The 13632-nt window shown below is 37.0% G+C and overlaps 1 protein-coding gene across 1 annotated transcript in view; it reads left to right on the forward strand.

The window, feature by feature from the left end:
• pik3c2a (phosphatidylinositol-4-phosphate 3-kinase, catalytic subunit type 2 alpha) overlaps positions 1-13632 on the forward strand; it is a 100515-nt gene that overhangs the window by 27693 nt on the left and 59190 nt on the right. The window contains exons 5-9 of the mRNA XM_043705773.1: positions 517-628; positions 1726-1805; positions 1885-1948; positions 4273-4419; positions 8540-8585. Of these exons, the coding sequence (XP_043561708.1) occupies positions 517-628; positions 1726-1805; positions 1885-1948; positions 4273-4419; positions 8540-8585 (449 nt within the window). The remainder of the gene's footprint in view (positions 1-516; positions 629-1725; positions 1806-1884; positions 1949-4272; positions 4420-8539; positions 8586-13632) is intronic.

Below are 13632 nucleotides of genomic sequence, written 5' to 3' on the forward strand. Positions count from 1 at the left end.
TTTTCCCCCCCCATGTCCAGTTGATTTTTTTTTTATATAAGAACCCATTAAAACTACTGTCGATTTTCTTGATTTTTCTCTCTTAATTTCTTTGCAAATCTCCTCGATTACATCTTTCCCACTGGTCTTTGGCCTATACTAAATATGAATGCATTATTTTTGGTTTTTGATCTATACCTCTCTCCGGATATATATTCTGTCTTGAATCCTTCATTCCTGTCTATTATTTTGTTTCTGAACTGGTCATCCCATGCTGCTGTCCTTGCATACTCAACTTGGTCATCTTCCCTAATGTTTCCTGATATGACTTGGTGTCTTTTTATTTTATGGTGCCTCTGTGAAGCATCTTGGGATGTTTTTACTATATTTAAAGGAGTTTTATAAAACCAGTAACGACTTTTTGAGGTTGGGTATGTGCAATAATTCCTGTAATAGTATCTACAGGGTGTAGTTAAAGAAATCTTGCAAATTGTTAAATGTAATTTTAAATGTGTGATGTTTCTTCAAATATTGCAGTAAACACTGCTTAGGAAGCCACGAATATATTCAGAACTGTCGCAAGTGTGACGCTGAGATCAAGCTGCAACTATTAAACCGCAGTACAATGTCCAGAGCCATGTCACGAATGGTAAGCCCAGTTTATCAATTCACTTTTTGTACTTCTTTTGAAACAATCCTTATGATACTGAAGTCAAGCCAACTGAAACTTTTTAAAAAGTTACAAATAGCCCTGGTGCAAAAAAAAAAACTTTCATGTAATGAAATGCAGTCTCAGTTGTGATTCTTGTAGTCACTGGATTTTGATACTGAAAAGAAAATATATTTTAGCTTCTAACAATGACTGGTTAGTTGGAAATGGGATGCACTAATGTGACAATGAATCTGTACTGAATTTGGAGCTGAGGAATATCTTTAGGGAGAATAGCTGTGGTTTCTTATGGATGTAGTGTATCTAAACATTTTCTGGTGTTAACTTTGGGTCAAAGTGCCAAATAATCATCTCCTTCTGTACTTCACTTCAACACACTTAGACCAAAAGGAAAGGGTAAACTTATTGAAAACCTTTCTTTTAAAGAATTAACTTTCAACAACATTGCAAAGGTTTATTTCTTAGAATTTCAAATTAAGCCTGTACTATTTTCCACAAATGCGGTTAACTTGAACAAAACATTTTTGACCTTCCATGTTTTAAGTTTTGCTGTCGAAGTACCCATGAAACTGTGAATTGTACAGCAGCAAAGACTTTTAAGTACAGAACATTTCAATTTAACGTTGTTGTTTCAAGTGAAATCTATTGCCAGTATGTAACATTCTTTTGGTAGTTTGTGTAACATTTATCACTTGCAGTATACGATTCACTTGCCCCTTCATATGCTGCTTAATGTTTTGTTCACGTTTCATCGGTTGGTATTGATAGTACTGGGGCATGAAAACAGATTTCCTTCAAACCCAATTTTTACCGTTTTGGAGTCATTCCATTCCTTATTTCATGGCTTTTTATTCCAGCAAGGATAGTATCCAACTTAGCCATTTTTTTAAAAGTGCACATTTTGCTACTTGTTTTTTTAATATAAATTGCAACACCGTTTAAGTCTCAATGCAAAATTTGTCATAAACATTGCATGAAAAATACTCTGTAAATATTGTCTTCGTTCTTGTGGATGGAGCGTGGCTGATAACTAGCAGTCTTGCTGGAAATGATAATGTATTGAAATAAACAAACAGGCGGAAGATGATGAAACACCTACAGATCTTGAGAAGTATCTCTGTCGGGTGGAAAAGCCATTCAAAGACATTATTACAAGGTAAACCTTTTTAATTCCATAATCAAATATCATTCGCTACTACTTTGATTTGGCCACTTATGACTGTTTTTTGGCCTAGGCAATCTCTTGCTGAGCTTCTGGAAGTTTATCATACTCGTACTAAAGCATGTCTTCAGAGAGAAGTAAGTATTAATTCGATAAAATGAAAGATGGTGCAGATAAATGCTCCTAAACCATGTTTAACATATATCAGATTTACCCAAATCTAAATCTAGTTGAACTAGGAAACAATGTGATATACTTTCTGTTTATCAAATTTGAACTGTTTGCATACCTAGAACAGCGTGTGCTGTTGTGTGGTTTTGCATGAATGACCCCTGGTCTTGAACATCTGTGAAAAATGTTTATATCAATAGTCACGGAAGAGAAGGCCAGGAAGGAGTTTGGAATTATGTTTAAATAAAGAGACTAATCATGGATTTTCTGCCTCCTTGAATGAGTAAAGAACAGTTCCTGAGGTGTCCTTGATAACAATCAGGCTGGACTTGATAAATGTCAAGTAAAATTTGTCACTTGACTATCAAGTAATCACTATCCCCAATAAGCAAGGATCTAGTCGTTTTCCCCTGATGTGCAATGGCATCATCATTACTGAATTGCCCCAATGTCAACATTCTTGGGAATTACCATTGATCAGAAACAAAACTGAACCAGCTATATAAATACTATAGCTACGAAAGAATGCCAGAGGTTGAGAATCTCTGCAGTAGATGGCTACCTGAATCCCGAAGTCAAACTGCTATCTAAAAGGTGTGAGTCATGTGGTGAAATATTCTCCAGTTGGTTCAATAGGTGCTGCTCCACCAATAGTTTAAAAGCTCAACACCATCCAGGACAAAGCAGTCCATATCATCAATTCCCCCTTTCAAACCCTAACTTAAGCATTCACTCTCTTTCCCTCCAACAGTACATGCCAAACCTACAGTCTTTGCCTCCTAGAATAGCATGGCAGATGAACAGGAAGATAACCATGTGCAAGATCCTTTTGCATCATCCTGGTTTACAGCTATCACCATTTTTAAGTCCTCAAACTCCAACCCAATTACATTAGTGTATGTACAATGTATAGGCTGGTGTTTCAAGACATTTCAACGATACATTCTTGAGCGTAATTGGGTATGTGCAATAAATGTTGGACTTGCTAATGATATTCACAGCAGCTTGTAACCAGAATAGCATCCGATTATTATAGAGCTTTCTTGTTGAGCTATGAACATTGGTCACATTCCTGATGAAGAACTTATACTCAACGTCAATTCTCCTGTTCCTCTTATACTGTCTGACAGCTGTGCTTTTCCAGCACCACACTCATGAACTCTGATCTCTAGGATCTGCAGTCCTCCCTTTCTCCATTGGTGCCTTTCAGCCTAGTAATGGAGGATTCAGCTTAATGAAACAAAGCTGTGGGTACTGGACCTTCAGGAAATCTGGGAGAAACTCAGTAAGTCTGGCAGCATCTGTGGAATCCCACTGTGACAGGGTTCTCAAGAAGGGTCACTGGACTCAAAATTAACTCTCGTTTCACTCCACAGATGCAGTCAGACCAGGTGAGCTTCTCTAAGGATTTAGTAGAGTTGTCCTTAAGTATTTCTCCAAATAATATGAAAATTGCCAACTTCCTTGCTGGTGAAGTTGCTGGGTCTTCCACAAAGAAGGATAAATAACAAGAATTTATTTCCAGGTACTGCTGCCCAAAATCACGATAATGATCCAAAAGCGAGACTATTTGGAATCAAAGGTGTGTCAGCTGTAACACACTTGCCTTTGGATGGTAAGGTGCTGGGTTCCACTTGCACACTCGAGCTTAATCGTGAAAATTTGTGCTGACACTCCAGTGCAGAGGGAAAATTTCTCTAGTAAAGTGATGAGCTGTTAAACTGAAGCCTTATCTGCTCACTCATGTCACAGATCCAAAGGCTCTACTTTAAAGAAGACAAAGTAATTATCCCTCATGTTCTGACCAATATGTATTCCTCAAGCAAAATCTAAAACTAAAAGATAATTTGGTCATTATCACTCTCCCTGTTTGTGGAAGTTTGCTGAGTGCAATTTAGCTGATTCCTAAATTTATAACAGTGACTATACATCAAAAATAATTAACTGACTGCAAAGTGATTTGACATACACAATAGCTGTGATAAGTGCCTCAACGCAGCAAATCTTTTTACTTTTTATTTCTTGGATGTAGTCTTTTTTAAAAAAAATTGTTTCAAGCAAAATTGACTGAGCAGTGCATCAAATGAATTTCGCAGCATGCTTATTCATCAAGGAATATCTCACTGCAGCTCATTTTGTGTACCATTCTTCTGCAGAAAGTAGACTAAATTGTAAGAATTTGTATGATATTTAGAATTCTAATATTGTCTTGAATTCAAGTATATTTTGCATATATGGCTAGCTTTATCCATCTATGAACAATATTTCTGCCCTGTTTAATTTTAACTAGGGGAAACAATACAAAATGGTGGAACAGATTACCCAATCTGTAAAGGATATTTGCAATGCACTGGATGGTGCAGAGACCAAGGCTGTCACTGATGCTGTAAAGAAACTAAAACGTGCTGTTAATCTACCAAAAAATAAAACTGTTGAGGTAAGCTCATTGATCTGTGTCCATTTTTCTTGATGAAAAACTGAACTATTTTCCAACAATACTTTTGTTAATGTTGCAGATTCAATATTTCCCTATTCGATGAAATCATTTAAACGAATGGTTCCGATGATCGATCATCATTGGCTTGATTTTATTTTTTTAAGTGTAAAGTAATCTTTTTGCAAGGTGCACAGATTCAGTTGAGCACAAGTGGTTGCACAGTCTAGCTTGTATTTCATGTAACATTTGTTTTATAAGGTGATGGTTTTGAAAGTGTCAATATCTTAGCAGCATTAAACTCCAACCTGTCTTATGTTATGGACCTCTGGGTGGAGAATTGGCCAATGTCACATGAGGTCGGGATGGAGGCCTTCATTTCTTCTTTGTAATTATGCCCATCAGAAACCAAAGTTAAAAATTCAATGTAGCTATTAATCAAGAAACTACATCTTGTGTAAGACAAGTGTCTCAGCTCATTGAGACATAACCACAGCTAATCTTCTACCATTTCCAATTGGATGGGCCCTTAGACTCAGTATGGAAAAAGTGATCGTGTAGTTATATGTTGCTAAACTAGTAATCCAGAAAATCTCCGGTAATGCTCAGGAGACTTGTGTTCAAATCCATTAATGGAGGACGGCAAATTTGATGCCCCACAAGAGTTGTCTAAACTTTTGTTGTTGAGGTGTAGAAAGGAAGTTTTAGATGCAGGACTGTACCCCAACCACAGGCCATCGGTGATTGGTACTGCAACATTGCTTGTTCACCCCCTTTTTCAGTAGCTAATATTTCAGAAGACAAACTTGGCTGATATTTGGAGCAGCTTTAATTGTTCTATTAGCATGATACATAGTCATATTAAATGAGGTGGCAAATCTTCTGCAATCAGAAGACTATGCTGCTTCTGCTCCCCAAAACAAGCATCATCTTTGATTTTGGCCTGTTCATACTGCAATTCCAGATGATTGCCCATTATTATACTTCAAAAACTGAACTTCAATTCAGTACAACATCAACTGAGTCCTACTTTTCTTCAGTGACTGCTGCTGTGTCACTCAGGGTGGACTATTGTATTTTTAATCTTGACTTTATTTTTTAGCCATGGTGTATGATATTTGGCTAGAGATCCGTATCATGGCAGTCACATGATACACATTACTGGTTGACCATAAAAATCGTGTGGAACTATTCCACTACAGCACTAATCTTGAGCAATCAGTAAATGAGGCCTAAAGATTTCAGTGCCATGGTACACAAATGAGTGCTTAGAATTGTGCTCCTGGACTAGCATGAGCGAAGCAACAATGCTTGATGATATCGGAAGATTTGTTTTAAAACAGGATAATGATTGGATTTGCAATTTGAGCATAGTTGAGGTTTTTCGGGAACTTTTAAGTTATCCCAACTACATTGTTAGTACAAACATTTCCCTGAGCAGAAAAGTGCTTTCAGCCTATCTAAAATACAGGTATTGCAGCAAAATTATCCATTAATATTGAAAACATTTTTAGAATCCAGCTTAGTCGATTATATAGTCAAAGGGAGGCCAGAATTCAGTGTATCAAGCCACTCTGTGGCATGCAAACGTTTTGTCAAAAACATAGGTAAATTGAAGAGACACAGTTGGCCATTGTGCTCCTGTTGGTGCTGTTGAATTCATCAGTGAGCTTGTGATTGGATGAGTAGCAGGCATTGTGAAAGTGAATAACTTTTTTGTTTTTGCTTTCATTTGAGGTTTGTTCTCTCTCCCTCTCGCCACCACTTCCTCTGGCAGCCCATTGCATACACTCACCACCCTCTACATGAAAATGTTGCCCCTTCGGTCCCTTTTTAAATCTTTCTCCTCTCATCATAAACCTATGCCCTCTAGTTTGGGTCTCCACTACCCCATGGAAAAGGCCTTGGACTTTTGGCCTATCTATGTCCCTCTTGATTTTATAAACTTATATAAGGTCACCCCTTAGCCTCCGATGCTCCAGGGAAAAACTGTCCCAGCCTATTCAGCCTCGTCCTTTATAACCCTGGCAACATCCTTGTAAATCTTTTTGCTTTTTTTCCTTGAACCCTTTTAACATCCCCCAGACTCTAATTGGAGAAGGGAATGTTTTATGCTTCAAGTAAGCCAATATAACTCCTGTTCAGCCTGGAAAATATTAATTTCTAATTTAATTAGTAACAAAGTTGTGAATTCTGTCTTCCATTTAACTTTGTTAATTGCATTATTTTCTGAAGCTGGCTATCTAAAATGGTGTCCCTTTATTGAAAGATGAGTAGTTTGAAGAACATACAAGTATATATGTTATTTTCAACCATAGTAGAATTTCTTAACCTAACAAATTGCTATCAATGCTGATGGATTTAAGTACCACGTGACGAACTTAAAGTGAAATTGGACAGAGCACATCAAAAGTGTTGGAGAATAGCTGAACTGAAGTGAGAACTGAAAATGCTATAAATGATTTCATAAAATGGGTTATATTTCTATATGTTTGAGAGACGTAGCTTTTTATGGATGTTTTGAAACATTTGCTGCTTACATCATCAGTTGTACTTTCATTCCTCACATGATCACCAGCACAAGGACAACACTAGGCTTTCACTATGACCTAGCTCAACCTCTAACCATTTGCATTCATTCGTTGCTCAGTTCTGTTACAGTGCTGACTTCTGACCTGCATCTTCTATAAATTTTTTTCCCTATTATCTGCCACGTACTAAAGCTTGCAATACTCACTATCTTCGACCTTGCAGAATATTTTGGCTTCCAATACCCAACACCATAGAATTTAAAACTCATCCTTGAGTTTTACATTCTATCATATCCTTGCTCTGCCTTATCAGTTATCCCCTCCATCACTAATCCTCTGTCTCTTACTTCTGTATACATATTTTTGGCTCCTCACATAACCTTCCATCAATTTTGCTGATTTTCTCACCAACTATTTTAATTGTGTTAAATTCTCCATACAGCTAGTTCTGGTTACAGTGACTGTTTTTGCTGAGTCATTCATTCCTTCTTGAGATCCCCTTGATAAAATTATTCAATGTTTAAAGGCAGATGATTGCTGTTTTTATTAAGCCAACTGCAGTTCTGCTGACTAGTGCTATACTTTTTTAATTCCAAATGATAAGTGATTATGAATAAAATTACTGAAGTGTTACCAGCTCTTTTTCCATAATTGCTTTCTTTGGCTTCCACCTGCCATGCTTTATGGAACTGGTGCTCCTTTCCTGTGAACTTGATATTAGTTTTGTAGCTTCACTGTGTTCAGAACATATTTTATGGAAATAAATCCATTTTAATGTAGCACTTTGATTAGATATGAGCTTTATGGCTATTCATGAGTTGATGCAATTGCCAGATCTCCTGGGGCCTATTGGGCAGTATTTTTAAGGTCCTTCTGAACACATTAGACATCAAGAGGTAGTACAAGGAAAATGAAATGTTAGTGCTTTTCAGAAAATTAAAACTTTGAATGACAAACTGCAAAGCATTTGAAAAATTATTTCTATATATTGATTTGTACTAATCATTAGTTTTTTGCTGTTTTGGGGGAGTTCTGTTCTGCAAGTCTTCAACTGCTGTTAAGGGTTACAGACTTCAGCTGTCCATTGGCCTACTGAGTAAATGCATGGAAACAATAAGTTATGAAGAGCTGAAGGCCTTGAGTTTCCGAGACTATTCTGTCCTGGTAGTTTCTCTGTATTCCTCCAATGGTTGAGCCTTCAGTCCTAAAGGCCAGATCCCAAAACTACCAAATGTTCTACTCTCCTTCCTGACTATCACCCCTGACCACCATCCCCACTATTGCCATCTTAAAACTTTTACTTTTGGCCATTTCACTGATTTCCTACTATCTCTTTCAGTTCAATCCTGAATTATAGAGTCAATTTTCTTTTTTGAAAGGAGTTGTATCAAATTGAGTTGTTCGTGATGTCAAAGTGATTTTTGGATTTAAAGGATTGCCATTTTTTAATGACTCGACCTTTTTTTTGTTGAAATAGGGAAAACCATCATGCCATAATATGTATTACACTTCTGCAGTTGACTTCGTCTTGACAAAGGGATCGAACTCCTCTAAATTTTGAAGCCAATTATAGTTTGCTTTTTTATTCACAGGTCAAATCAAAAGATAACATTGGTTCATCTAATGGTGCAAAGCATGGTATGTCAAACAAAAAAAATGTTTAATTATCTATGAATTGATTGTGAACTGATTTGAGTGTCATAGCTGTTGAATTGCTGAAGAGACTGACATAATTGATTGTTTTGATCCTCCCCTTTCCAAAACAAAACTCTATTGGTGTAGTTTTTAACTCTACTGTTCCATTTCGGTAAAATGACAAAGACAGTATGCGCAAACCTTTTATTAATCACTGGTTGGGTCTCAGCTGGAATGGTGTGGCCACAGTTAAATCTAGCACCACACCATTTAGAAAGCAGCTTGGATCCTTCTCACGCATTGGCGAAAACCAGAAGAGATTTACCACAATTAAACCAGGATTAAAGAATTTGAATAATGCAGTGAGGACGGGTATGTTGAGTAGGCTGTCCTTTTAATGGGAAAAAATACTTAATCGGCAAATGAAATTCAGTTGAGATAAGTGTTAGGTGGTTCATTTGGTAAGGACCAACAAGGCAAAGGAATACACGGATCAGAGTGACATTGGTGCGGGTGTCCACCAGTCCCTTATCTATCTGCCCTGCTGCCATAGTGGTTAGAAAGATATTATTTGCCAAGGCATAGAGTGTAACAGCAGGGATCTGAATGTGGAAGTGTCTAATATGTGGGTTAGACTGTTGCATACAGTTCTGGAATCCATATTATAGGAGGGATGTGATTGTGCTCCAGAAGAGATTTTCCAGAATGATGCCTGGGCTGGACTGTTTTAGTTATGAAGAGAGATTGACTGACTAGAATGGGGTTATTTTCCATGGAATAGTGAACACAAAGGGGAGATGTGATGATTAAGATGCTTAAAATTGAGGGGCATTGACAGGTAGAGAAGGGAAGAAACGTTTTTTCTTTTCCCCCTTGGTGGAGGGGTCAGTGACCAGAGAATGCAAATTTAAAGTAAGAGACAAGGTTTAAAGGAGATGAGGGGGGAAAAAATGTTTCACACAGAATGTGATGGGAATCTGGAACTGGCTGCTTTGAGGTGTAGTCTCATGACATTTTAAGTGGTATTCAGATGTACATTTGCGAATCCAAGTGCTCGAAGATGAGATTAGAATAATTAGGTGATTTTGTTTGTTTTGTGTCTGGCGCAGGCTCGCTGGGCTGAAAGGCCTTTATCATGCTGTAGATCTCTAACTTTGACATTCAAGGTGATATTCCAGATTGCAGTCATTTGATCAAATAGACAGCTGACAGTCAATAGACAAGAGATGGGTTGACTATGCTGGCAGTGAGATGCGATTGGCTTTACAGTGAAGCAAGTCAAATAACAAGGGAGTTTAAAAGAGTTGAATGTATGTACCCTGGAAAAGGAAATCCATTGGAGGGGGAGAATAGGGGCATAAGGCTTAACTCTTTTTGTTAAAACGCTAATATAAGCATGATGGGCCTCTCTCTGGGTATATGATTCCGTAAATTGAGTGATTTATGAATACTCCAGGTTAGGGAAAAATATTGTGGTGACGCATAATGTGATTGACGTTTAGTTTGCAAGGTAATGTTTAATGTCTGTATTCAGTTGTGTTGTTTTTGTGTGCAATTACCTCGTGCAAACTGGTATCTTAAGGAATCTTAAGCACAGTTATGTTCAACATGTAAAATTCTTGCACTAATTTAAAAAAATTGTACCAGAGACCTGACCTCATTAAACATAAGAATTAATTTCCAGTTTCTAGCTAGCTGGATTGACTAATAGTGCTTTGTATTTGCTTGAATTGGAGTAATGCCCCTATAAATAGAAAGCCTGCTTAATCGTCTCATGTTATATGAGCAAACCTGATGTTGATATGTTTCAGTATTGGAGAACACAAGTGGGAAAAACTCTACAGTATCAAATCATTTTAAGTACACTTTTTTTAATACAAATTACATTTGGCTTTTTTTTTTACACAATGGGTTGAAAACCTGACCTGAGTGGATTGTTTGAATATACGAACTGGAGTATCTAAAGATGGTCTTTTCAAAATAATGACTGCAACTTGTTTCCTTCCAGTCTAATTGGAAAATGATGTCATTCTAAATGCAAAGGAACCTCTATTATCCAAACAGCATGAGCCACGAGTATTTTGTTCAGATGGTTGAATGCCGGATAGCACTGTTTAGCCTAGCATCGACACCATGCGAACTTGTCTGGTTAATCCAAAATTCGGATAATCAAATGCCAGACAATTGAGGTACCTTTGTATACCTATTAAAATAAGTTTGTACCTTGGGCTTTCTGAAGACCAAAGACTCTGCTTTGAGAAGCTAGTGAATACTGATTGCAGTTGTAACTCTTTAGATTAAAGGCTGTTGGAAGGATTCCAACTTGCAGGATAATTTGTATGTTTTCTGGTAAATATGGATTCTGACATGATCTGTAAATTGCCTCATTGCAATTTATGAAATCATGAGTAGCTTTTAATTTCTGTTTCTGCATATTAACGTCTATCTCTTTATTTTCATCGCATACCAGAGATAGTTGGCTGTCTGTTTCATATTTAAATGTCTGTTTTTAATTACTGGTGAGGTGAGTTTAGCAAGTTATTGAAACCAATATTTGATATTACACAGACAAATGTAGGCCAGGTTTTCCAGTTGTAATGGCAGTGAAACTGTCAGTATTGACCACTATTAATGCACTGAAATTGATGACCACTCCAAAAATCAACATGTGCACAAAATAACACTGAAATCCAAAATGTTTGTCTGCTATTAATATCCTGCCAGACTACAATCGGCTGAAATCATTGAACTACAAGACTTTCCACTCTTATGCCATTCAGTCTTGCTGTGAAAACCCTTGAGAGTTGCATCTATGAGCTGAGGTTTTACTGTTTGACTGTGCTGACTTCATAATTCATGATGATCCCCTCCCACTGGCTTTAATTCTGCTCATTTTATATATGTGGAATATCAAAATGCTCCATTTTATGATCTAAAACTTCATTTAAAAACAAATTGAGATTTACACTCAAATATTAATTTCATTTTACTCTGAAATACTTATACTTTTAAAAAGGAATTCAGTGTTTTTTAAACTTGCTTTGATCATTTTTTTACCACCATGTACTGTAATACCTTTTTCAAATCTGCTGGTAAACTTATTGAACTTGGGAGGCTGGCGTGTGCAGTGCCTATTCTTTTGACCTTTCACTGCATAATTACAGAATGCAGCTGCTTTGGGCCAATGTGTGTGGTTTACTGACTAGATTTTAGACAACAATCTGAAGTATTCTAATCAATATGAATTTAATTACCTTTTGCCGTTACTGCTGTCATGTCTATGTTGTCAATCCATTTTAAGCTTTGGGATGCCAACACCTCTGCTAAAGACTTACATTATTGATATATTATTGATTCGTGACTTTTATGTCTGTATTTCTGTATTTTGACTTATTGTAGATTTCTACCAACTCCCTATTTGATGGTAGAAAATAGTGTGCTCTCCCTGTAAATGGTAGAGTTTTATAGAGTCAGAGTACAGTTAAAGTAAACAATATCTTTACAGTCTAGTTTCCATGCTGATGGGATTTTCAAGTTTTGGATGGCAACATTGCAAATATTTATCTTTTTAGATCACCCCAAAATGTAATGTTTTACGCCTCTTGCTTTGATCAAAGAATGAAGACTGTTGGAAATCGAAAGCTTAATTGTGTTGACAATAAACAGTCAAATCTGCTTGTCTTTTACTGTAGGTGTGGCTGTGTTATGGTAGGATTTCCTTAGTCATTTCTAATCCTGTTTTAACTGAAACAACAATTGATGCATATCTTTTTTTATACGCTTATCTGCTATTACCAGATTTACAATTTAACAACTAAGTGCCTTGCACCCATTTGTATTCTGTGCAAGAAACAAAAAGCCCAAGTCCTCATTTTTTAATAAGTAAATTATATACCCAACAGAACAGAAGTGAGCTACTTCAGATCTGTAAATCTTTTATACTTGTGTTCTTTTCCCTCTGGAAGCTGTCTTGTAAATGTGAGTCGTATTTGCATTGGGGAATTGACTTTCTTCCAATTTTATCATCTGTTGTATACATGAGTCAGGCAAAGCAACAGTTAGATGCAGAATGAAGCTTCCTTTATTTTGGTAGCCCATTCACTGATGCACGCTGATAATGAGAGCAGTGAACTGGACTTGGAGAATGAGGGTTTTTGGGGGGGTTGAACTGTCCGTATCTATTTCACTTCTGAAACCCTGAATTGAGTTTACAACCCTGTGTTCTCTTTTGCAGAACCCTATGCCTCAAATTGTACCATCAAACACATTGTTCTATATCACATAAATCACCTATAAAGTCAGTTTTATATCTTCTAAATTGGTCTAAAAGTTCACCAACAATGTAACATGGCAAATCTAGCCCTTCAATAAAAATTGACTCCTCGATACCCCACCCCCACATTACCTTCTCTTAAATTGTCATCGTTGTGTTCTCTTATTAGAATCCATTTTCTCTAGAACTCCAAATTCCTCTTGTGCATCTATTTCCCTTTGTGCCACCATTCATGATTTATATCTTTAAAGTGTTGAGAATGTGTGACTCAAATTCCCTCTATTACACCCTTTTAGCCTTTTCTCCTCTGAGAGTCTCTTATAATTTGCCTCTGATCAAGCTTTTTGTCAACCCTCTGAACAGTGTCTTTTCTTCTTTGACACTACTTTATATTTTTCAGAGATTTATGAAACATCTCATTTCATTAAAGATGCTATATAAATGCAAATTGGTGGCAACTTGTTTTCCTAATAAGCACAAAAACTAAAATACAGCATGATTCCAGTCCCAACTACCTGCTGCCGGAGTTTACTTCTGCTATCCGGACAGTAGTTTACATCCCACCCCACAGGGAAGTGAAGAGCACACTTGATCAAATATAGGAGAAAGTGAGGACTGCAGATGTTGGAGATCAGAGCTGGAAAAGCGCAGCAGGTCAGGCTGGAAAAGCGCAGCAGGTCAGACAGCATCAAAGGAGCAGGAGAATTGATGTTTCAGGCATAAGCCCTTCTTCAGGAATGAGGAGGGTGTGCCAAGCAGGCTAAGATAAAAGGTAGG

This window comes from Chiloscyllium plagiosum, chromosome 16 (assembly GCF_004010195.1).
Source record: "Chiloscyllium plagiosum isolate BGI_BamShark_2017 chromosome 16, ASM401019v2, whole genome shotgun sequence".
Classification (NCBI taxonomy): Eukaryota; Metazoa; Chordata; class Chondrichthyes; order Orectolobiformes; family Hemiscylliidae; genus Chiloscyllium; species Chiloscyllium plagiosum.